At 31.4% G+C, this 26,056-nt stretch overlaps 1 protein-coding gene across 1 annotated transcript; it reads right to left on the bottom strand.

Moving 5' to 3' along the window:
* Positions 1 to 44: 44 nt before the first annotated feature.
* Positions 45 to 26,056, bottom strand: LOC126835564 (hillarin). Its single transcript, XM_050568232.1, has 12 exons — positions 25,618 to 26,056; positions 22,087 to 22,696; positions 15,008 to 15,124; positions 14,672 to 14,868; positions 7,152 to 7,419; positions 6,018 to 6,100; positions 5,660 to 5,803; positions 4,511 to 4,729; positions 3,676 to 3,884; positions 1,099 to 1,229; positions 704 to 961; positions 45 to 567 (listed from the first exon to the last, which is right to left on the bottom strand). The coding sequence occupies exons 2-12, from the start codon at positions 22,642 to 22,644 to the stop codon at positions 238 to 240; spliced, it is 2,514 nt and encodes an 837-aa protein (XP_050424189.1). The 5' UTR covers positions 22,645 to 22,696; positions 25,618 to 26,056; the 3' UTR covers positions 45 to 237.

The following is a 26,056-nucleotide window of genomic DNA, read 5'->3' as shown; positions in this document are numbered from 1 at the left end:
ATTATATAATACTTGTTTAAATAATATATTTATACATTTTTTATTCAATATAATTATAGAGTATGCATGGTGTTGTTTTGATCTAGCATTAAAATCAAGTTTAAAAACAGATATATAATTACAAACAAAAATTAGTTAAAAACGTAAAATATTCTTATCCTAACATTAATTAACAGTAATTACAAATTATAATATTATACATTTTTATATTTATAAAATGTTCAGTATTATTATTATTTAATTTCTTTTAGAGCTATTGATTAAGTATTTGCAACAATGTGTAAGCAAATGTTTTTCTCCACCGTTGACACTGCCATTTGTGTATCTGTGTTGATTTTCTTCTGTAGATGATGATATTTCCCGTGTGTAAATATCCAATCCGTATTGTCCTTCTTCCGGAAATCCAATTAAGAATGTTATGAAGTCATCGACAATAGTGTGTGAAATGTACTTTGACAACCGTTTTTCTTCTACCCCGTTTTTATGCAACGTCGCCATGAAGTCTGTCAATGGCTTAGACATACGAAATTGGATCTCTAACTCTCGTCCGGCAAACACTAATGGATCCTGTAAACCAATAATGATGAGAGTAATTAATAAGTATGTATGAGATAAATTATAATTATTTTTTATTTTGAATTCTGGCACACTTTACAATACATGATTAATGAACTTAAATATGAATCAAATAAATGTACAATACCTGATGAGATATTGGTATGAGACCGAAGAGCCGAGTTGCTTTGGTGGGACCCCATTCGCCACTAGCACAATCAGGTAATGGCACCATGACTGTCTGCAACTCTTCACATATTATTTTAAACTTGCACACACTCTTAAACTTCATTGGTTCTCCAGTTAAGTACTCTTTAGGCGTCACCGAATTGGCGAATATGTCCAAAAGGAAAGCGCCACTATTGGGAGCGTGTACACGAAATGCGACGATATTACCAAGCACCGACTATGACAAAAAAAAATTACAGAAATTAAGGTTTCACTAATATTTAAGTAGGTATTACCATTAAGTATAACTACTAATATTTTTTACCAGTTGTAGTCAGGACTACACACAAAAAATGAAAAGACATAATAGTTTACCTGCATGACAAAACGTTTTAGGCTGACTCCGTCATAAGTATCCCCTTCACTTTCGTAAAACTTTAAGTTGTAATGAAATATCAGGTTGGACTGCATATTTGTAGGTATTGCTATTCTCACAGTGGCAGCGCCTAAAAAAAAAAAATAATAAGTACACCAAGTACACATGTATTGATGTATTCATGTATTTTGGGGAATGTAATATTCCCTTCAATAATTTATCTCCAAGTTTTTATGATCTTTGCAAAAAAGTGTTAAAAAAAAAAAAATTATCCTACCTTTTAGTAGGGGTGTGTTTGCTAATTGTATGTTTGTGAAAAATGTGACCTATTTCTTGGCTGACTTCTGAATTGGGAATTTGTAATTACAGACGTAGAAAAAATACTCGGTTATTTTCAATAGAAGTAAAAAAAATAAAGAAAACTTTATAACGTATAACTTATTAAAGCGTTTAAAAAAATAAACCTAATATGTTTTTATTAATATTATGACTAAGGACTAAGGACCACATAGGTTTGGCTATTAACGCTTATGGTGGGTATCGTTAAAATGTAAAGTTTAACTTAATGTTTAAATACCCGTTAAGCTATTTAATGAATGGCGTACACGCCAGCCCACTTAAGCCTGATAATCAGAAACTATATTCATGTTTTAACAAGGTCTGTGAAAAATCAACTCGAGTTAACATTGACTAGTATTACAGATTATTTACCAATTATTACTATTCAACGTGCGATCCATACTATATCCGCTGGCTTGATATAGTTTTCATTAGGTACATGTCAATACTGTACAACAACGAAGCAAAAATCAAAAGTATTGTGTAAATTATTGTATTTTATTATACGAGTAGGTAACTATCATTGCGCTGTCGGACTACGTCCGATTTGTAAACGAATAATTAAATGAATACAGCCTAGAAAAATACTGAATAATAACTCACACGTTTCTCAGCTATTTTAACGTATGAATAATTTATACGTGTATTTATAATATGCTTTAACCGGACATAAATCCGTTAGGATATCAAGTGGACCATTCATTTATATATATATATTGTGTAAAACACGGCAAAATCTCAACAAGCGAATAATGAAACGTTCAACTCGTCGGCAATCAGCAACATGCGATCACTATTTAGTTATTCTAGCTATATGTGGCCCACGTATATACCAGTAAACACCATTGTACACGATCGCCGAGGTCAGCTTTTCACTACTCTAATAACCCGTTGATTGTTGTGCGGTTTTCACCGGTACGTTGCAACGATTGTATTAATATATTATAAATATATTATTTCGAATATCGCGTGAAACGTAAGCCATACCTATGTAATCATACTCTGTGGCGAGAAATTCCAAAGCTTTAAACGCAGAAAACATTCAGTATTAGGACATAAGCGTTTCACGACCAAGTTTCAAAATGGCGTTCCACAAAAATCTATAACGGCGACACGCTCAGCTGTATTATTTGTCACCCCGTGAAATCGCAAGAAGAAGAAAATATCTAACCGATGAAATTCATACACTTTATTTTGGGTCGATTCGCAACGCTTTTTACCAATAGAAATCGCATAATTAATGACGAAAGTCTAAAACCCGTGACTGCGTAATTTAGTGCACCGTGTTAACACAATATTGTTAACCCCTACATTATAATTATATTTATTTATATTATAACTTATATATATATATATATACACGCGCCCAGACGAAAATACCCGAATCAGTTCTGAAAGTGTGGGTAAAGGTATACCTTGTTTTTATTGAGGGAGAGCCCGAGTAAAAAAAAACCGGCACGTCAAAATAATTTAACAATCGAAATATAATTGAATATTTCGATAAAAAAATATCTAATATAATGTAAAGCTTTTAAACATTTTTATTGTGGATTACTGTTTTGCATCCGATCTGTAGAATTTATATAATGTTCATCTTTGTGTAATAATGGTATTCTATAAATGAATCGCTTTTTGTTAAAAGGGCACATGTTTCAACAGGTAAACTTTTGGAAAATGATAAAACATTGCATAACTTACAAAATATGGTAACTTGTAAATAATTTTTTTTTATGTGTATTATGACGTCCGTGGTACTCGATATTTATACCAAATTTCGATACTGTAAAAATATTTAATTCAAGTTTAAACTGGTTGAAAGTTGCAAAAAAAAATTAACAAAAAATGTAACATATGCCCTTTTAACAAAAAGCGATTCAAATGTTACAATAAACTATAAAATAATCTATAAGTTATAGTCTGTATTTTTTGACTGCCTATTCTCGATTTTATTATCATCATGTTGAATGCAAAATAATAATAAAAATGATAGCCATGATGAAATAAAAAAACTAATCATCAAGTGTATTCATCTTTTGCTCTTAATAACTTAGGTACATAGCGTGTGAACTAAATAAATGACTATAAAGGCTTTCAAACAACGCTTATTATTAGAATAATTATCTAAATAAAAATTCATTCAATTTCTAATTATATTTAGCTAGAGAGGCTATATATAATAAATATTCTATATATAATATGAAATATATATTATATATATTTCACTCTATATTATTTACCTGTGGCGTCCGTGTACATAACGGCTTTGGTATTCGAGTCGGGGAAGTAGAGACCATAACGGAAAAAAAGCGATCTGACGAACGGCAAATCCTCGAAATCCCGCTGTGTAATTGGATTTTTCAAAAGTTGCCATTCGGCTTGCAGAGGGAAGAATTCGTATATGAACTCCCTCGGATCGGTCAGGAAATAATGGTCATCATATTCGTACCTAGAAAAATAGTTAGAACATATATTACCGGCATAACTGCATGAGTATCGCACGATTATTAAAATATCTTAATCTTGTAAATGCGACTAGTAAAATAGTTTTTGTTTAGATATATTGTTTTTAAATTCGAATTTGGCGTGATTATGAGTTTTATAGTTAGTTAAGAAATAATAAAAAATAATGATGATGATTGAAAATGCAACCAAATAACCTAGTCGATGGCAAATGGGACATTGTTGTCATTATTTGTTTTAAGGGGGCCCCGCGGTTTTTTATTAACATCTTAATAACGTGAAACACATTTACCGATAATCAAAATTCTACATCATTATATTCATAATTGGGTATTATAGTGTTTTTAGACATTTTTTTACATGATTTGGTTTATGAGACATTTTTTTGTTAGCATTTTTTTAATGTTTTTGTACTTGTTGAATAAATTAAGTTACCAAAATAAATCATTCATTCCCCGACTTTGTACATTTAATTATTAAAAAATTTAATTTGAAATGTTGATAATGAACCTAATTTTCAGTTCGTTTAACGTTAACCAGTTATTTATTAGATATTTGGCGTGGTATTACTTTTAAGTACGTCGATGAATAAAGGAAATAGTTCAAACTGACCTTAGGCTGTCGGATTTGCCTTTAACACCAACTTTGGGCACCTCTTTAGCGTTTACTAGATGCCTGGCACCCCAATTGCACTGCACAAACCTCCACGCGCCTGCAACGTAAACGGCGTTCCACGAATTCCGGAAACGGCTGTCCTCGAAATGAACTCCAGGTTGATATCCTGCAGACTTGGAGTATCCTTTAATGACTACGCAATGTAGACCGGCATAACTGTAAGTTTCAAATTCAGAACTTAGTAAGTGTAGTATTATCATTACACGATTTCGTTAATACAAGACTTCAGTGCCTTTAATACAGACAAAAAAAAATAGATTGATTCATTTTTCTTTTTACTCAAATTCTATGGGAGTAAAACAAAGCAACGGCTTTGTCACAAAACATAAGAAATTCAGTGAAACATTAAACGTAACACGACGCAAATTGTTGATAGACGCCCAATCGAAAGACATTTTCATGTCGTAATGAAAAACATTGATTAAGTATTCCAAGAAAGGTTAGATTAGGTATTTGGATTTTGGCCTGAAAGTGTGTAGGGGAAAAACTAAAAACACCCACGAGCTTGACTCGACGTTTCATGCTTGCGGTCCAAACCAGATACTTTTGGTATGACCAGTTGTTTTCACGACATATATGCTGCATTGACGACAAACTGGGGGTTAGAGGACTTAACTGAGCCCCTCTAATCTAGGGGCGATCGCACAGTTATGTGAATCGTGGGACTGATAAGTGACCAGATCTAAATAATCATTGTAATATAATCTAGTCCCATAAAAAGAAAATATTGTACTATTATATTATATTTAAGTTTAATAAATTACTTGTTCATATAAATAAAGCTTACTAGACTTTACTATACAAATAAACCTGTTGAGGTGAACACTTACGGAAGCACCCAAGTGTTGTTTCAAAATTTAAAATTTTTTATAGAATTCAAACGTCCTTGGCCTACCGCAAGCTTCGTCAATGTTTATAATATAATAATTAACAGTTATAATTAATACTATTATTTATATTGTTTGGTTTCATACTTCCAAATGTTGTAAGTAAAACCATATATTAATAATATACTATATAGTACATGTATATATTGTACTATGTATATTAAAGCTATGGTAAAACTATAAGTATCATGTTTTTTACCTGCATAATCGTTTAAATAATACATGGTAACTTTCTGTCCCGTGCTTGATACCTCTGAGGAGACCCATCGGTGTGTCGCCTCTGAGATTATCGTCGAAATTCATTGTGTTTAAATTTTTTACGGTTATCCATCGAAATATCGTTCTGAAAAAAAAACGAACCGTACATTTGTATAGTTTGAATAGAATTAGACCTAAACGTTTAGTATTGCGTAATTCTATCGGTTGTTTATAAGCTTTTAGGCTTTAGAAAATGTATTTCATAAACTTAACACCGATGTTACTCACATCAATAGATTATAAATATTAGCATAAACAATTATTCACCAATATGAATTATTTACCAATTATCATCATACCTGGCTTTTTCGATATCTGAGCCACATTTTCCAACCAACATCCTGACTAAATCTGTGAATGTTTTTTGGTCTTCTTGCGCTACCTGTAAATTATAACACGTTTTTTAAACATATATCTACCCACATTATACTTGACGATATTATTGTACTCAATGAACTTAAATAACTAATTGCATAAAATAGCTGATTTATTAAACAGTAAAATAAATTAAATGGATTGATCAAATATCACTAATTGTATTTTAAGCCTTAATGCGGGTACTCTAAATGTTTAAGGATTCGAAAACTTTAAATAATTGTTTGGCTTGATACTTTTCGTTGTTATAATACGTATAATACTAATAGTTTATAGATTTATACTGTGAAGTTAAAGTACGTTTAGTAGTACCAATAAATCAAAATCCAATCCATAAATGTGTTACCTACTATTTGTTGTCATTGAAAAAAATCCAGAACTAATCGAACAGGAAAAATCGGGTTTGAAACGGAAATTACAAATTGGGAACAACATTGTGGTTAAATAGTAAAATAAAAAAACATAATATGTTTTTTTTCTATTACATAGAGAATAATGTTAGAGAAATCGTGTTTTGTGAGAAGCACAAAAATATAAAAATTAGTAAAATACATGTATTTAACCTACGGGCATTTATAGTTGAAACACGACTTTTTATTGATTAGTAATACACTTCAGTTGAGCATACATATCAATCACGCATTTGCGTAAAATAGTTTTCTGAAATCATTCTACTACTTGACCTAAACTCTGAAGTTCTGAATTAAATGACACGAAAATTAAAAAACTGCTTTTGAAGAAGTAAAACATTTTGTTTTAAAATTGTCTAAAAAGGCTCTAGTCGTGACATATAAAACCAGGACCGACTATACATAATTTAGAATACAATTGAGCCTTATAGTAGAGCTTTTTTCGCGAGACTCCTTCTATGACGTGTTAATTAGCGTAGAAAGAGAGTAAGGGGCTGGTTAAAACGAAACTGGTGGTAACCTACTCTGGTGGTGGTTTACACATCCCTCGTGCATAACTTGTTTAAATTTACTTATGTAAGTATATACTAGTTTTAACAAAAATAACTTGAAGTGTTATAAATTATTGACTTGAAGCGTAAACGTTACCGAAATGGCAATTTGGTCAATGTGAGCAAATTCCAATGGGTCGGAATACAGCTGGAATTTGGCTTGAGCTACTCCATGAGGTGAAGGCGGTAATGGCGCCTTGCCCGGGTACGGTTGGACGTTATCGTTAAGAGTCTCAGTAGTCTCGTCCGGTAACGACGAATCGTCCAAGTACAGCGATTCGGCCATCATGTATTCGCTACGTTTCTCGTTGATGAGCTCTAACATTTCGCTACTTTGCTTCTCCACCAAGGCTGCGGTAGCAGCTCTAAAAAAAAAACACAAATATTAAAATTTACACCAATGTAAATATGATGTTGATAAAAAAATATGTATATGTTTTCTAATTAAAACATTTGACAGTAATTCCAATATTGATACCAATTTAAACTAGTATTGTGTCGTTGTTAGTTAGGTACTACTGTAATGTGTAACTTGATAAGTCAATGAACTATCAATATAATATATAGGAGGGGGTTAAAACGCTCTCAATTTGTGATCAATGTGTAATTTCAACACAAGTGCGGGGGTTTAAAATGTCTGGATGCTTTTAGCATTATATGATAATTGGTAACCCAAAAAATAAGGGTTTTAATAATTCCAGAACACAGCAAAACCCAAAATACACCACCGGGTGCCGCAATCAGCTTCAAATTTCTAAAGATGTTAAAATATACAAAGTTAGTACACGAGTAACAAGTACCCTTTTGACAAGTTATAGGTGACGACTGACGAGTAGAGGCATAGTTTTTTTTGTTCGCTGAAAAAAATAATATTTCAGGAGCGAATGTAATAATTAACGGAATTGTGTAAGCACTTACAAAACGTGTGTCTTGGTTTCGTTTTTATCTATGCAACTGTTTACATATTTATCTACTACGTTATGACAGACTCGCGAAAAGATGATTGTAACGACATATAATGCACGAAAATGAATAAAGAAAACAAGTTTCAAAAATCGAATAATAATATAAACGCGACTCGTATGTAGTATAAGTGTTTACATTTGTATGCTGTAATGTAACTGCAAAAACGAGTTCCTATCTAGCACAACTAGATGCGTTTTTATTTGTCGAGCATAAACAATTTCAGCTCCTAGAAATAAATCCGATAATCAAATACTACATTATATAACTGAGGCGGCGACTTGTTTTGCGAGTGACCATAAAAATAGTACGATTCCGTTGTAAAATATAAACGTTGCGATACAACGTTTCGAAAGTAATATTGAACGGTTATAAGAAGACGTAAATTCGTAACAATTCAAAAATCGATTATTTAAATTTAAAGCATGATGTAAATTACAATTTAGTCAAATTAAGACGAAGTGGTATCTCTATAAAACTATAAATAGATGCACAGTCTGCATAAAATAAACATCATAATGACAACAACAAGTCGGTCTGAAACTACCATATTTAGACGTCATATGCTAGTAGCAATTATATTTTGACTATCCTTATTGGCTCGATATAAACGGAACGAGGAATACGTGTAACGTGATAAATTGTTTCAGACATACTATAAACTACATACTAAAATGAATAATTAATTATTTTTTTCTACAAAAAAAAATTGAGCATTATATATTCTCAAATTCAACTTGTCTATTTGATTTTTAACTAAATGCGTATTTAACATAGAACTAAATGAATTACATAAACTAAGACAAGTTTTCTTCATCAGCATTACTTAATATACAGTGATATTATCTAATATCATATTCCAAAAGAAATACTAGACATATATATTATATTTTATTAAATATTGACAATATACATAGGTACTAAAGATAGGTACTTAGTTATATTGCTTATAGGGATTGTTTTTTTTTAGGAGCTGAGAAAAGGGAATTTTATGCTGGTTTTAAAATGATAAGTTTCTTTAACATATTTTTCAACTTTAACTTTGTGTTATACTATGGTCTAGGGGCAAACAATTCAAATTTGTTTTGGGCTATTTAATATTTTATATATAGACACATCATACAAATATCAATAATCCTTACATTACTAATTAGTGATTACAATGGCGAGGGGCTACGCCACTATATTTACAGGTTTTTTAATAGAGAAAGGGATTGCTACGCACTGCATGAATTATTTTGTAATTTATTTTCTTCTTGTACAGCAGGGTATAAAAATAAAAATGCAATGCCTAATATCACTATAGTAAGTAATGTAGAGGTTAGGAGTTTTGCGTTTTCCAAGATCCGTCAACGCCACTCTATCTTTGCCAATGCTTTAGTGATGATTTTATTTTACTTATTTTGTTGTTATTGAACGTCGGACGTTTAACCCCGTTAGTTTTTCTTCCGAACTTCCGCTTATGCGTTCCGTATACCTACAGTACCTATGGTAGAGTATACCTGTACAGTGTACAGCTTCTATCATAAAATGAAGTAATATAATATTAACCCGGACGTTCTCTCCATCGTGGGTTTGCGGTCAGTGCTCTCCCAATAGAAAAATGGGCGTAATGAAGTGTATGCAGTGTGTGTGTGTATACAAAATACGGCCGTATATAAATTATATTATCGATGGTTATCATTATTTTTTAATCCACGTGACGTTTCTGTTTTGGTGACAAGCGTTTTGGGCTGACCGATTAAAAAACAATTTACTTTTGGATGTCTAGTGCGAAAACAATGATGGAACGGATAAAAAAACGATTAAACCCGTAGAAAGTACATTGTGTGTGGAATGTTGCACGCCGGGCGCACGGTTGACTTTAGCCTATTTGCCAAGAGGCGTGACACACACGCACAGAATATACACACTGTAAGTCGGTCGGTATATCCTCTCTGCGGTATACCTACCAATATAATTGGCGTCCATCGCCGTACATTTCCAGTTTCCACCAATGTTTCGTCATTGCCACGGCAGAGTATATAACATAAAATTCTATAATAACACACAATAAGGATTAAGGGAGTTGACCGATTCCGATGATAGACAGGTCGCCGTGAACACGTTAAAGTATACATCGGCATAACAGTTGGACTGCAAGTTCTTACTCAAAACGCACATAAATACCTCAAACAAAATCAGGTTCGACAACAGAAATGACTAAATAGTAAAGTCTCGTACTAGTTATATAGTTACTAGGTATTTGGTAAATATACACCGCCCATTGCCAGCTGGCGGTCGTAGATGACCGGTTTCTTCAAACTGCAGTTAGGAAACGTTGACTTTTCCCTTTCGAACGGTATTCTGTTTTACTTTGACTTTCAGTTTTGTATAATCCAAAGTATATCCACAATACTAATAATATTCAGTAATTAATACAGTTTTTATTAAAATAATGATTAAACGAATTGTACACCGAGGAAAGTGTCAGTAATGTTTCTACTAGACTTTATTTCATTCGTGTGCTAAATTGAACCGACGACTATAGCAGTCTGAAATTAGGACGGAAATAACCGATATAATTTTAACGTTTATTTTATAAATTCACGATGACAATCTGTTCATTCATAATCATCTCATTGTGTACCGTAAAATATCACTGTCACATACCAGAACAAATGTTGAATATAAACGTTGTCTTATGACGAATCGGTGCAATACAAACGCGTTTCGTAGCGGCTAAGAAATAATAAATCTTAATCGTATTAATCGTCGGATCGGTCCAGATCTCAAAATAGTGTTAGACTTAAAGTTTTGTTAGCCGACTTTCGGTTTATGAAACCGTTATTATTCAAAGAATATTGAATTGAAAAGGTTTGATAAGTATCGGTATTGGTTTTTTTTATTATTATTATTATTATTTTATGCCCAACAAATGTATAGATAAAAAAAAAGAAGCAGAAATCGTAACGTGAGCGATTCAGCCGATCATACGGGTCCAAGTGCAGTGTTATAAGAACTGTGAAATAGGTACGCTTTAATTCCCTCGTGATTTTTAGTAATTTTAACTACTACTTACTAGGTCCTAGTCAACAGCGTAATTTAGCGTGGTTTTTGTATTTGTAGAAAATATTATTACAACTTGTAGATTGACGGGTAGTGATAGTTAAGGTCCAGTGCGTTAAAGCACTAATACCTATTTTCGATGGTACGTTTACTGCATACACCTTGTACCTTTATGTACCTGTGTTACAGAGGAACTCTCGCCATCTAGTCAGTCTGTGGTGTTTACCGTTCGGGTCGATCAAACGTTTAGTCACCGGGACGGAACGTTAACACAGTGACATAGCGAATCGGCCATAGTTGCTAGCGCGACGGCTCATTGCAGGTAAGTGGTAACTCGATATATACAATATTAAAGTTATACTAAAATAATTATAGAAAAATCTATACTCATTTGATACTATAGGTACTAAAAAACAAGATCCTAATAGTGAAGCGCCGCTATTGTTTCCAATTCCTATACAGTATACCCACCCGTACACTACCCGTTGACGACGAGGATTGTGAAATCTTAAAACCACTCGGCCGTTTAAATGTTTCTCTTGTAGTATACAAATTTATTTTTTCAAGCTATGGAGCAAACCAACCGTAGTTACCGACAAATGTCATATAATTTATACTATTCACCGCCCCTGAAAGTTTCAAGTACACCTAAGATGAAAAGAGAAATGTTGTCTTGGCTAATTTAAAAGCAAACACGGGGTTTAAAAATATAACATTACCTAAACATTATAATAGTGTTAACTACTGTTTATAATTATTTGTAAGTAGACTATAGTGATTTGTAGGCTCTAGCCTATAGGATACAGATATAATAACTATGTAAAGTTTTGTACATAAACTTTATTCGTCGGTTATTTGCGTAGATTTTTCTATACCCAATATTGCTTACTAATTATAACTTATAACCGAGTATCATTTATGCTAAGGAGTATCTCATATAGGTCCTCCACCTTCTAACTTTCCTTAGGTAGTAAACGTGTAAATTCCTTATATTTCTCTCGTAAGTTACAAATATTAATTAATCCTTTTTACATTAAACTTATACGATTTCAACATGGCAATATTGAGAATAAATAAATAAAAAAACAAACAGCGAGTTTGAAGCTGGTACTAATTTAAAAGAAGTAATAAATTTAAAACTAATTAAACCACTAATTTTACTTGTAAATAATAAATTATACTTTAATTGAAATATACGCTAAACCTATACAGCCATACTAATATTATGATGAATGATGATTATAAAATATACTAAAACTAAGTATTATTCGATGTACTCGTATAATGTGTGTATGGATGATGGGGTTTAGTGTTTGTAAAAAAAACTAATTGATTTACAGAGAATATTATTTATTATTGAAAATCAAATATTAAAATTTAGGTACGATTATAAAGTCCTAGAGGAATAGATGTTTAAAATTAAAACTTTACTTTTATCGTACTATTGTTGGATAGTTTTAAATTAAGTTGTAATAACGAATGTGATTATATTTTATAAACATAATATACCTCAAAAATCTTATAATATATCCAAATATATATTATACAAATATATAAATATATATTATAATTTCGGAAGGAACTTGAACAATGTATTATTACTTCATAACTTAAAAAATGCATTGTTAGGTTTAATGTCGATATTTTTAAAAGTAAACACATTTACTATTATACCTATGTACTCATTGAAATTCGAAATGCAAAAGTTTTAGAAATTCAATTGCTTGCATGTGACTCATTAACACTTAAATATTGGTTATTACCGGTTACGATTTTTTCGATAGAATATTTTTGCTAATATAGTTCGAACCTTTCATTACTGCTGCAATAATCTCAATGGCTATTCAGTATTATCTACATCTACTAGTATGAATCCATTTGTATCGTTTGTTCAACAATAACAAGTCGCACATGCCACATTACCGTCTGGATTAGTGTACATAATATATTTTTTTTACCAATGTATAGTTTCAGATGTATTTTTATCAGAAGAGTCTTATCAGTGGACGGAGTTTGTATTAACATGGACGGCAAATCACTGGGTGTGGGGGCTGGGGCACTCGATCGCTTCGCTCCGCTAAACCAAACATATTCTAGGTTTGCAGGCTACAATCTAGGAGGTCACAGCCCACAGGTTTAAATTTTAAAGTTAATTTAAAAAAAACGATTTGATAAGAAACTCGTCTGATTAAGGTTCGTCTAAAAATACAGCCTAGTTTTTTTTTTACATTTTATCCGATATCTGAGCAGTTGGTGATATTATCTTTTATCTCATAAAATCACCATAAAATTAATAGGCGAAGGAGGATCAACAAGAGGTAGTAGCAGTAAAAAAAAAGCTATCTCTGAACAGCATTGCACACACGACTCTCTGATATTCTTTTCATCGCGGCTGTTGATGAAACAGCTGCATTCCATTGAAGTGAACAAACCCGTCCGGGATTTAGTTTCATTACTTCCATAGGGGGCACATCATTTTGTGTTAGTCGGCTATTTGTATTCTCTTTGGTGTTTGATTGTGGATGTCTTGCCTACTTACAACCGCATCCTCCACCACCGCTAAACTATGTACAATAATGCTCTTCTACTAGGTACCTACTACCTACATTATTTTATTATTACATTAGTAATAATATATGTGTGTTTATATAGGTATACATAAATCCTAATACCTCAAAAAACACACATATATTGTTACATAGATGTTATGTAACAAGTTGTTACTAACAACATAAACTTATGTGTTTATACTTTTTCTGTTTCGGGGTGTATAAGTAAGTATATATTATTAAATTACCTGCCTACCGTTAACCAGCCGGGTAAAATATCGGTATCATAATATGTATTTTAATTGTCAATTATTTACAAATATTTTAACGCTTGACACTACTTATTTACCAACTATACTACGAATATAATATAAATTTATAATAACAATCACATTAACAGTAACCTTACTCAACTAATATTGTTTACCTATACCAATGTATAAAATCGGTACGTACTTGAATAAATTAAAAATTAAAAACGAAAAAACTGACACAAAGTGTTTTTGTATCAAAATAGATGTATAATATCTGAGTCAAACAGGTCTGGGCATTCTGATTGTGAGTCAAACCACGCGGTCATCGGCCTGACCTTAAATTTTTTTGAATAATTTCTTTAAACTTCTTTTGGTTTAATATAAGGGTTTTATTTTTTTGACATTTTTATCACTAATTATCGCCCCTAAAAATAGAGGTTTTTTAAGTTATTAAAAAAAAAAATCGATTTCGATCGGTTTTAAATTTCTGAAATTTTTATCATAAAATCAGAGACTTAAATCAAATCTTTTCGTCTTATAACGGGAGTGGGCCAAGATTCATTTTCATTTTTTTTTAATATGTACGTTACATCATAATAATATGTTCTTTCCCAAAACTTTAGGTCTATTCATACATCTTTAAAAAGTTAATCCATACTTTAATAAATTTAAGAAACAATTATGATTATGAACAAAATATGTGATACTACATGAATCCTATCCAATAATTCATAATATTTATTTATTATATAATGAGTAATTTAAAACATAACTGTTTTATCTGTTAAGCATGTCGTTCTTACCTTTCGTGTTCTAAAAGTTTTTTGGTTAACGTTTCCTTCTTTTTGTCACGTCTCAGCGTCATGTTCTTCTCAAGATTATCACGTTCTTGCTGTAGCTTTAACGTAAGAACTTTTTGTTCGTCCGGTCTTTTTCTTTTCATTTGTAATTCTTTCTCAAATCTTATGGTCAACCTTTCTAGTTCTTTTTCCCACTCGCTCTAATGGGCAAAATAAATCAGAGTTATAATTAATTTATGTAACAAAAAAAAAAAGTAAAAAAAACATTATAATACGATAATAATGTATTTTAAATTATGTATTATATTATATGCATTTAAATATAAAGTTCCATTTTACATTAATTTCTTCTTTGATTCGGTTATCTTCGGCTTCGCGTTGCTTCGCAAATTTCCTATACAAATCATCCTCTTCTTTGCGGTGTTTCATTTCCAGCCGCGTTTGTTCATCTTTATCCTGCATTACAAAAAATTATATAATTAGAATGAATGTAATATGTTGAATAATAGTTCTATACAATTAGATTAAAGCTGTAACATAAATTAAATGTACCCTTATGCATGTTAGGCTTCAACAATAGTTTAATACATAAAAAACAAAATATTACCTAGTATAAAAATATATAATAATAAGTCTATTAATATAAGAATATTAAATTAGTTATAGCTTACGAGTTTAAATTGAATTTAAGAAAGGTTGTGTTTTTTAATGTAGAACACTGGGCGTTATTTAATAGAACTCAACGTCTGTACTAGTAAGATAATAACTAATAAGTAATACGTTTAAGGTAAATACCAAGCTCAGGATATTTAGTTCTTGTCGTTGAGTGTATGTCCAAAAAACCATACAATCGGATAAACAATTTGTTACCTCACTTGTATAGGAATTTAGCAAAGTAGGGGTGTGTTTTGTGTATTTACAAAATATTGTATTGTAACTTGTGTGATTTAATACATATTTATAGTATATGATTTGAACGGGTTTGGAGATATCGCGGCGACAGACATAAAAACCATTCATTAATATATAACCAAAATATACGTTCTTAATTCAGGAATGTAATAAGCAATAATTTTTTAAGGTACCCTCTATTCGAAAATTATGACGGTTCTAAGAGATTACCACTCATCAAAAAGGTGTTTATCTTATTGTAATCTGGGAGAGGGGTCATTAGTGTTATAAATTATAATCCTAGTTTCACCTGTGCCTCTTTTGCATAATAAATAAAATAAAAATTAGGTAAATTAATATTAATGTTTAAAAACTGTCATCTAGTTTATTGGAGTGAACGAAAGCATGCACGGGTGGAACAAGAAGCAACAAGATTTTTTTATTTAACATACATTTTCGCCTACTATTTTACTAAAATATTTTCAAATTCTTAATAATTTCAAAAAATTACATATAGTAATAAAACAGCAACTCGCACACTTTATACTATTGTATAAATATTGACAGAAAAACAACAGAAATAACTTTAATGGATACTTTAAGGCTCCTAAGTGATTACCGTACCCAAATGATTGAAATACACAATTAAATGAAAATCGAAACGGCATTAAAATTATAAAATTAAATCAATAGCAAATAGACGACACGAAACCTCAAGTGATTAATATAGAATTGTACGAGCTAAAAGGACATTTTTACTTCGACGAGCATGGGCGGAAATTAAGGGACACATGTATTTGAATAACTCTTTTAAAAAAAATGATTGTTTTGTGTACCTACAGTTAAATATAACTAGTTTTCATTTTATCGTTAGTCGTTGTTGCAGTATATGGATATAACTTTTTTTTAGACCCAATGTATCCATCTATATCGACGCGGAGCCATCAGCCGAAAAGGTATTTTGGTTTGCGTGTGGCGTGTGTAGGTTCCTTGACGTGTAATTCGATTATATGAGAGCATTGAAACGTGCATGTCTGGTTTTTAAGTTTTTACCATGCGCATAGTATATAAAAGGTGTGGCCGGCTGACCTTATTTACGGTGCCTTGGCATTGACATTGCCGTAAATTGTATCTTAATTTTTTACGCTTGTAAATCACCCATCTCGTCAATATTCAACCTACGTGCTACATATTACGTATTGTCCTGTATACTCGCTCAGTGAGTACCTATACAAATATTGATATGTAATGTATATTGTGCGATTAGTGCAATAAAAACGGCCATCTATATGTATGTATTGTATATTATGTGCTACACGGAAAAAGATAAATACAGTCGCAATACTGACAAGGAATTCGCGCATTTTCAAAAACCTTCTGGTAGGTAATGTGCGCGCGGAGAAAGGAGAAATTATTAAACGCCTCTGGCTCTGAAAATCCAAAAAAATATTTGCCCAGTAGAAAAGGTAACGGGGAGTAAAACGCGCACGTTAATTATTGATGTTTAATAATAAAATATAAACACAACCAGTTTACGAAGGGGAAATATCAACAAAGAAAATAAAGCGAGTAGGTGTATACAGGTACAGAATTCACATCGGGGAGTGTTGATTGAACCATGACGTCATGGAAACACCATATGAAGTAAACTATGTTTTACGAGCCGAGTTTGGCAACATCGCATACTCCCAGTATTTACTAGCTAATTTCATTGTACTTTTTTCACATTTTAATTGAGTAAAAATAGGAACATCGTTCACCTGCCATTCAATACCACGTTTTTTTTATACAAATTATATGGACAGGTAGACTAGTGATTCCAAAATTATTTAATAATTACTTACCCTATCGGTGTTCACACATCGAACAAGAAAAACTACATGAGTTATGATGCAAGCTCCTGTTAGTAACCTATTAGGCGTTGAAGAAATACGATATTTGGTATATTATTAAGACAAAAAACATAAGCCAGAAAAAATCTTAAATGAAAAATTCAACTGCTTGACAAATTATGCAATAGTCACTCAATTATAATATTATATAGTAAAATATAATAAAGTATTTTTGAAATTAAAAAAAAATATTTATATTTCGATAAAATGCGCATCATTTCTATGAACATTTATCGTGGAAACTAGAACGGTTACCGTAACGCAGGTTAACAATGAACGTTTAGACCATACAAAGTCCTTGAATATCGTGATAGAGTAACATTATTTTACAGAGGACGTAAGCTTACATAATATATTTATCTATGGCCTGTGTTTCCACGATCGCTCGAAATGTCCTTAGTACATATAAATAATTTTTGTTTGTAAGACTTCAATTGAAAATAATTTAAAGTTGTGATTTTTAAAACAATCCCTCTCTGCTATTCTCCTTCTTAAAAGAAAAACACGTTTTATAAAATAAACATAGCGAACCATTTTTGGTTGGTTAAAATAATTAGAAATTAAAATAATAAATAATAGCCTTAACAAAATAAAAACCTGTTACTTAATAAAAACTGAATAATTTAGAAATTATCCATCGACCGACGACCACGCATATTTGTAATTTAAATTAAATCGTTAGTAATTTCTTTGTTTTAAATATTATGCTTCAATAAATTACATAAACATATGTGGTACACGTGTACCTAAATCATTTTTATTTTTATTCGTAAAAGCAAAATTAGGTATGTCTCGCTGACTTACCACGCAGGAAGTGTTTCAAGGTCTCGTCTATTCATATTCGTTCAACTGATAATCTACTTCAATATAATATAATAATAGTGTATAATAATTTAATTTTTAAATCTAAATATTCCAGTTGACTGAAGATGAGTTATTATAAAGCGTGTCTCAGGATAAAAGTATCACTTAATTACATGGTTAAACGACTTCATGTCATAAATATTTTTCGGGGAAAGAAAACATTAATTTGTTTTACTTAACTATACTGCATGTATAGAACATATATGTGACGTGTGTATTTTTATGTGAAAATCTTCACATTTTTTAACAAATCAATCGTAACTTCACTAAGCACTTAAACAATTTTCCGATTGGAGACAATTCATAATTGTAATTTATCTTTTGCATATTTTCTAGTATTATTTGTAGGGTAATAAGTTGCAATAGCGCAATAGGCTTCAATGTTTTTGGATTTAATTCAAGCATTATAATATAGTACCAATGAAAGCTTATTAGTATCTTAAGAAGCTGTAATTCCTCTCTAATTGTGCCACTGATAAAATTTAAAACACTATTTTATTAATCAGACATTTCCATTAAGTACAAAAACCTAACTAAACTTAAACTCATATTTTTGTTAAAAGACCAATTTTATAATTTGCATGTTGCAGGTAGATAATAATAAAAGATTACAATAATAAAAAAAAAATTGTCTTGTTCAAATCATGTAGCCAATTTCATTAATGGTACCTTTATTTTGGAACATACTGTATATTCAATGTCACGACTCGATAGACGGTTTCGGAAGGATTAACCCCCTTTGTCCTACTAAAAAAAAACTCTTGCAACACTGTGTACATTTTATAATTATATATTTAGGTGTGTACCCATTTTACAAAACATTTATGATCTACTCCAACGGTATCCTTGAAAAACGTCCAGTTTTGCTAAACTATGGTAACAGAGACCTCAGTCGGTTTAGGTTCCCCAGAGAAAAACATCATAAATGGAATGTGTCACTCAAACATCTAGCGATTCGCAACGCCTCGTCGATACCATCGCATCGGCTGCCAGAAAATCAATTGTTTTAGTTGAGTATTTATGCAATTGACGGCGGCAAAAGCAAACACTAATAAAATATATATACACGTATACTCTGATTACCCGTGTATTGTAATTAAAATAATAAAATCAACAAGTAATGTACTTATAAATCGTATTTTTTGAGTTTATATTACACTCGTATTGTAATATCGTTTCGATATTTACCGTATCTAATACACATTTGTATGGACCAAATAAAGCGTGAACTAAAAAAGTAAATTGCAATAGGTCTGGGCCAGGACTGAGCAGTGAGCACACCGCAATTGGCGACTGAACAGACCGCAAACGTAAAAAAAGAAATGTAAGAAAAAAAATGAAAAGGACACAGTCATTGTATAGTACTTTATTTTTTTGTGGATCTGACATTCGCTTGGTTAGCCGCGATTCGGCACCGTCGCTTCTGTCATTGTCGACGATTAGACAATAATATGATATCGCACTACACCTATAACTAACTGTACCTACATTGAAATGCTAGTGCCTAGTGTTTTGGTCTAATTTATACGGTCAATGAAATTATTGTGTGTTATTTCCGGAAAAGCCCCGTCAATTAGTTTAATTTGCATTGTGTAACAGCAGAACACGTATTGTAATTGCAGTGTGGTCGATTGGTGTTGCTTTTTACCATAACCACAAAACGAGCTCTTAGGTTGGGACGCTTAGTCATTTCCAAACTATCATAATCAAATGGTTATTTATGTTCATTCTAAGCTACACCATCTCATTTATTACTTCCTGAGTCGTCACTGCTTTGTGATAAGTGTTAGTGAAAATAATGGCATTTCTCTTTTATCCCTAACCTTAAGGCTTAGGGTTAACCCAACATTTAGCGTTTAGATTCTACCTGCCAATAATAATAAAATGTTTTATAGTTATAATACAAATTGGAAAACAACTACAATAAACCTGCAAGGTGCTGCAACCATTGTGGTGAAGTGACGATAGATATGTAATAAAGTTAGCGAACATAATAAGTAAATAATAAGGCTCATCCAGGCTCTATCAATTAGCTGTCCACTTCCACTTCCTTATAATTTAGAAGAAAAATGTTAGACGTTAGATTAATTAATAATTTAGTTATTGGTTAGATCGATGCTAGCCGTCTACTCAATAGGGTTACATTTAATTTACGTAGGGTCCATTAATTTACCATTGGGTCCCGTAATAAACAGGTTTTCGAAATCAGCACTCGGAAAACTAACTATTTATGTAACGACCTAACGACCTGTCTCCTAGATTTTTAGTCCAAGTGAAGTGTAAGGTAATCTTAGACTCGGACCACACAATGTTTTGTTTTTAATTTGATAATATGTATATTTTACTATTAATTTGCTTGTCTCTCACTATTTTTAATTGTATACTATTATTAATAATTGTTACTTATATGATTTAATTGTTATCTTTATTATTTACCAACACTTATGTATTTTTCTTGTAAATTGCCATCAGGCGTAGAAATAAATAAATAAATATAAAAATGTTTATCTAAGAAATATGATCAGCAATGATTAGCACATCTTGTGGCTCCAGAAAGGGCACACGAAGTCGTTTGAAAAGGGTTAAAATTATATGGTAGGCCCCAAATAACTAAAAAGACTTTGATTAACCTATTATGAAACGAATAGGGATAAATAGTCAAGTCTGTCATGACACTAAAAAATAACACAAACATTTGTTAGCTAAGTTTGAGCTCTACTAGTTACTCTTATGTATACAACCTAACCTTATTTTGAGGTTTCTGTTTTATGTTTCTATTTCTGTATTGTGATAGATATTTCCTATAGTTTTATTGAAACTACTTTTACACCAAATAAAACTGTGATACATCATGTTTCAGCTAAACTGAACTGATAAATACAACTTTATAGATAAATAGAAAAAGTTATTTCTCCATATTATGTATATGTATTATATTTCTCTATATTACGATTATGAATTTTTTTTTTTATATTAAGGATTGTTAATTCTGTATAATACTTACAAGTTTTATTAACACTTACTTATGCTTATAAATACTAAGCACTTTATTTATAAGGGAATTCTACTTCATAATTCGACAGATGAAATTCATAAAAATTAATTTTTAAATATAACCTACATTGGTAGGTAGTAGCCAGTAGGTATTAACTTTTTATACAGTACGTTAAGGGAAAGCGTTAACAAATCAGGCATGCATACTAGTTACTATGTTGTAGAAGAGATTCAAAGGTGATGTTCGATACTTCTTTTTATAAGACTTAACTAGGTTTTCTATTTTACCACTGAATTCTACTAATTTTTCTAAATAATTATTTAGTCAAATATTATCAGGAAGAAGGCTTTTATATAACTTATAGTAAATGTGCCTATACAGTTCGAATTATTTTAACTTTGAACTTTCAATAATTTTGGTTCCCACAAGTTCTCCTACTAATATATAATTTACAACTGATGACAACGATAGCAAAGACATTAATAACTATCATGATAATTTATGTTATGTTAAAATTATGTGAGTTGGCCGTTGATTATATTAGAATAATAAATAATTATACAACAACTTGAGTGTGTGAAGAAGAAACAGTAATAAAACGATACGTTTTTTATGCTAACATAGTCTCTTATTAACTCTTTGCCGTTTTGTTAATTTGTTGTCATTGTCCTTTCCAATTACTCCCCATAAACCAGATCATTTGGCTTTTTATACAGTTTTGCTTATAGCTTATCACTATAGACAGTTTTTTAATGTATTTATTTACATTCACTTACCAAGTAGCAGTGTATTGGTTTCTCTCTGATGCCATTTTTGTTGGCGTATGACTTGTGAAGCTCGGTGGCCCTGAGCGCGTGTGCTATGTGCAAAGCGGAGGCGTCGAACCTGCCATACTGGTATCCAGTGTCGGGGCTGGACGCATTTATGTAGGGTGGTAAAGGCGACTGAGACCGGTGTGGCGTAGAACCATTAAGATGTTGCTTGATGTTAAGCGCTTCAGCGTCAAACGTACCTTTACCGCTGCCACGAATTTGGTCATTGACAAACGTGGTGGACTTGGGTACGTTCAAGGCACTCCTTATTCCCACAGACGTCCCGTCCAAATGTCCCGGACCGATTTTGGGAACATGGCTTGAGCAGTAAACTTCTTTGTCTTCCTGTCGATGCTGATTATTGTAGTAAGTCTTCAACGTTAATTTGGTGCCACAAACGATGCATTTGAAGCAACCGCTGTGGAAGAACGTGAAGTCCTTGAGTGGGCCCACCCGATCTACTTGGTATACTGTTTGGTAGCATCGCAAGCACGTGCTCTCGTAAAAGTTTGATCGATACATAGTGCGGAGGTCCGGTACGTCAGTACTAATTCACATGGTTCAACGCCAACGACTGAAAATAAGAAAACATTCGAAATTAAAACGATTTTGTAAATAACACATCATAATCTTCACACCGACAAACATAAATAATAAACTGAATGGCAGCAGTCATTTTTTCAACCTTTTTAATTTGATTTTTTTTAAACAACCTGATAGATAATATTATTATTAGAACCATATGTCTACAAATACACAAGGCATTTTGTACGCAGTATACAGCTAGTATACGTATAGTGTTGTAATATGCAAACGGCAAATCTATGCTTACGGATTAAGGAATAAGGTCAGAGAATAGGTCTGATGAAGTGTAGGTATTCCCAGCGTTGCTGTTTTATACATAACATCTAGTCTCATACATATACGACTCGTGTTAGTAAAAGTACGGCCTGTAGTATCCACAAACGTTTCTACGGTATAGGAACTCCCACAGATGTGTAAATGGACTCATAAGTAGAGTTGAACGGAGTCGACTATGTTACTTTAATAAAAGTGTAGGTACATACCAAAATTATTTAGGAACCTTAAAACACTGTACTACAATTGTTTCTTTATTCTAGTTCCTCTTCAACAGCTTTTCTTCATTTTTTTTTAGGAAACATATGATTTATATACTAGATTAAAATTACACCTGTAATTTATATTATACTTGGCATATCATGAGTTACTGTGCTACCAATAGCAGTGGCAAGTATCATTTTATTATTTTTAAGGTGATTCTTTAGATTTTAGCAACACCTACACAATTCTATCTCGTTATTATTATTTTTCTGAGGGGGTTGTATGAAAATATGAATGTGTACGTAAGCAAACCCATCCTTCTTTTAGTAGCTACACGTTACCAATTAGTGAAGATTTATATAGAGCCACGCAATGAAACTGAGTAAAAGTTAAGTTCTATTTACAACTGCAAAAGCGTTCTAATGATCAGTTATATTAAATTATAGTTTTTAACTCCAATGATGTCTTGCGAGAAGGATAACATTTTTTTATTAAAAAATATAAAACTGTTTTTTACTTAAAAACACATACACATTTATAACATCCAATTATTTAGCCCCTTGAATACCGACCATTTTTAAGGAGTTTTGTATAGGCAATGAAAAGCGTAGTTTTAATAAATTTCGACCATGTCAATTAATTTACCGGTTAATTTGTATAAGCTTCATAGTATTATTTTTAATTTAAATCATTTTGTCGATGAGTAAACGCCATTTTAGTTAATTAATAGTACATTTTTTGTCCATCGCACAGACTGAATCAGATATCCGATAAGTAATCTGAAAAGAGATTTGAATTCGTCATAAAGTTTACTTGAGATCGGTCAGCGTACTATTTGATATATTATTCCTACTACGCATAAAACACGTTTGAACATTTTATAAAATTTCAAATTTTAAAATAAAATTTAGAAAGGGTTAAAATTTAAAATTAAAAAAACACTCTGACCGATCTCAAGTAAACTTCATGACGAATTCATATCTGTTTTTAAAATGCTTATCGGATCATTGGTTCGGTCTGTGCGATGGACAAAAAATGATGTGTTTTGGCTGAAAAAAACCGTCGGTTAATATACTCTGTATATTCTATAAATCTTTAACTCTAATAAGTTATAAATGTTTTTGGAAAATGTTTTACAATTTTATTATAAATCTTCCTACATCCAAACGAACAGAATTAATGACTATCCAAATTTCGTTTGAATTTTTTACGTTTTTTTTTTTTAACATCTAATTGCCAAATAAATATTAAACGGCGATACCTCCATTGTAAACACTATTATACTATATAGCATATAACATTTGTTTTTAGCCGTAACACAATTTACAATTAGTCTATTAGTTCTGGTTATTCAAAATTCCGAGGACAAATGTAGATTATTATATGTGTTTTAAAACGAAAAACACTCCTATACAACATTGTAAATCATTTTATTTTAGTTGTAATTAACGTTATAACCGTTAACCATTATCTTAAAATACTTTCCTTTATTTACCGGTTTTCATCATAATATTATAAATTACCAAAACTATAGGCATAAAAGTGACTGTGATACTTCCTGTATTTGTATTAAATATTGGAGCATTCATAGCCAGATTTCCTACAAAATTATGTATGATTTAACCTAGGGCTTAGGGGCCCAGATTAGTGGAAACTTATTTTTAAATAACTTAAGGAGCGCCGAATAAAAAAATCGGCTATAAAAACTGAGCAACTGTGGTTTGGGGCTAGTAGGGAATTGAGAATGACTAAAAAACAAGTACATAAAATAATATTTACTAATCGAATTTTTGGATAACGCAAGGACATATAACTTTGAACTTTCGAGAAGATTTTTAGTCTTCAAAAATGTATTTATTTAAAAACATTACGTCATTAATGATGTTGTAAAATGTCATCAACCTAAAAAAGTTTCTTAACTGAGATAAACACCTTTAATCGAAGTTTAATTAAATTTAGAAGAAATCCATCGATATTACAGTAATATGTGTTTATCGTTAAGAAAACACAAAAGGAGACTTAAACGGTCGGCGCTTGGTGTGTTTACCTATTATGTCGAAAACATTTATTATATTCATCGGATAAATACTGATAAACTGAGCAACTAGGCTAACCAGGACACCTGAAAATACATTTTTAAGTACACTTGATTAGGTAATAATATGCAATTAGAAATGTTTCTACTTCTTGAATTGATTGCAAAAATATTATTGGAATACTAATTTTAAGACCATTATTTACTAAATAGAGTGCAAATTTAAATCTCGAGTTACTAAATGCCAGTTTTTTTTTAAAGTACGACGTTATATTATGCGTATGGTATCATAAAGCGTTCTATAATACTATATATCCTATCAGTCTTAAAAAGTTTTTTTGCATTAATATAATAGCTATTGTTTACAATGCAGTTCGTCATTTGAATTTAAAACTCACTTGCAGTATTTTTGTAGCTGAATGAAATGTTCACTTCAAAATTATTCGAATGTGAACCTGTAGTATAACAATATTTGAATTGCAGGACATGAGCAAATATACTCACAACGCGTCATGTATACTACCACAAATACATGGTCAACTAAATATCGGCCATTTTTGTTGGAACACGATTTTTTTCGCACTTAATCAAAACATACCTACACACGGTCCAATAATATAATAAAACGCGTCCAGAGGCGAACACACTCAGAACTAATTATATAAATATTTTGCTAAAAAAAATGTTGTTTAAAATTATTATTACATGCTATAACAATTATCTACGACACGGTACGAATGCGGCACACGACGAAAGCAACCCAACGAATACTCGGCACTAACCGACTGCGCTGACGTCCTCAGTCCTCACCAGCGGTTCTATGGTTAGACGGTTTCA

This window comes from Adelges cooleyi, unplaced genomic scaffold (assembly GCF_023614345.1).
Source record: "Adelges cooleyi isolate 19-005CV unplaced genomic scaffold, UGA_ACOO_1.1 ACOO_flye_CR_arks_rails_tigmint_CR_PRNA_23, whole genome shotgun sequence".
Taxonomy (NCBI): domain Eukaryota; kingdom Metazoa; phylum Arthropoda; class Insecta; order Hemiptera; family Adelgidae; genus Adelges; species Adelges cooleyi.
Note: the sequence above shows the minus strand (reverse complement) of the source record. Positions and strands in the feature narration are given on the sequence as shown.

Bases quoted from the DNA above. Each gene is read 5' to 3' on its own strand.
- LOC126835564 (XM_050568232.1), bottom strand. From the start codon at position 22,644: ATGTATCGATCAAACTTTTACGAGAGCACGTGCTTGCGATGCTACCAA. The intron at 7,420-14,671 runs GTAAGAACGACA...TTTTTTTTTTAG, and splicing joins AAACTTTTAGAACACGAAAG to AGCTGCTACCGCAGCCTTGG. The intron at 568-703 runs GTATTGTACATT...ATTGGTTTACAG, and splicing joins TCATACCAATATCTCATCAG to GATCCATTAGTGTTTGCCGG.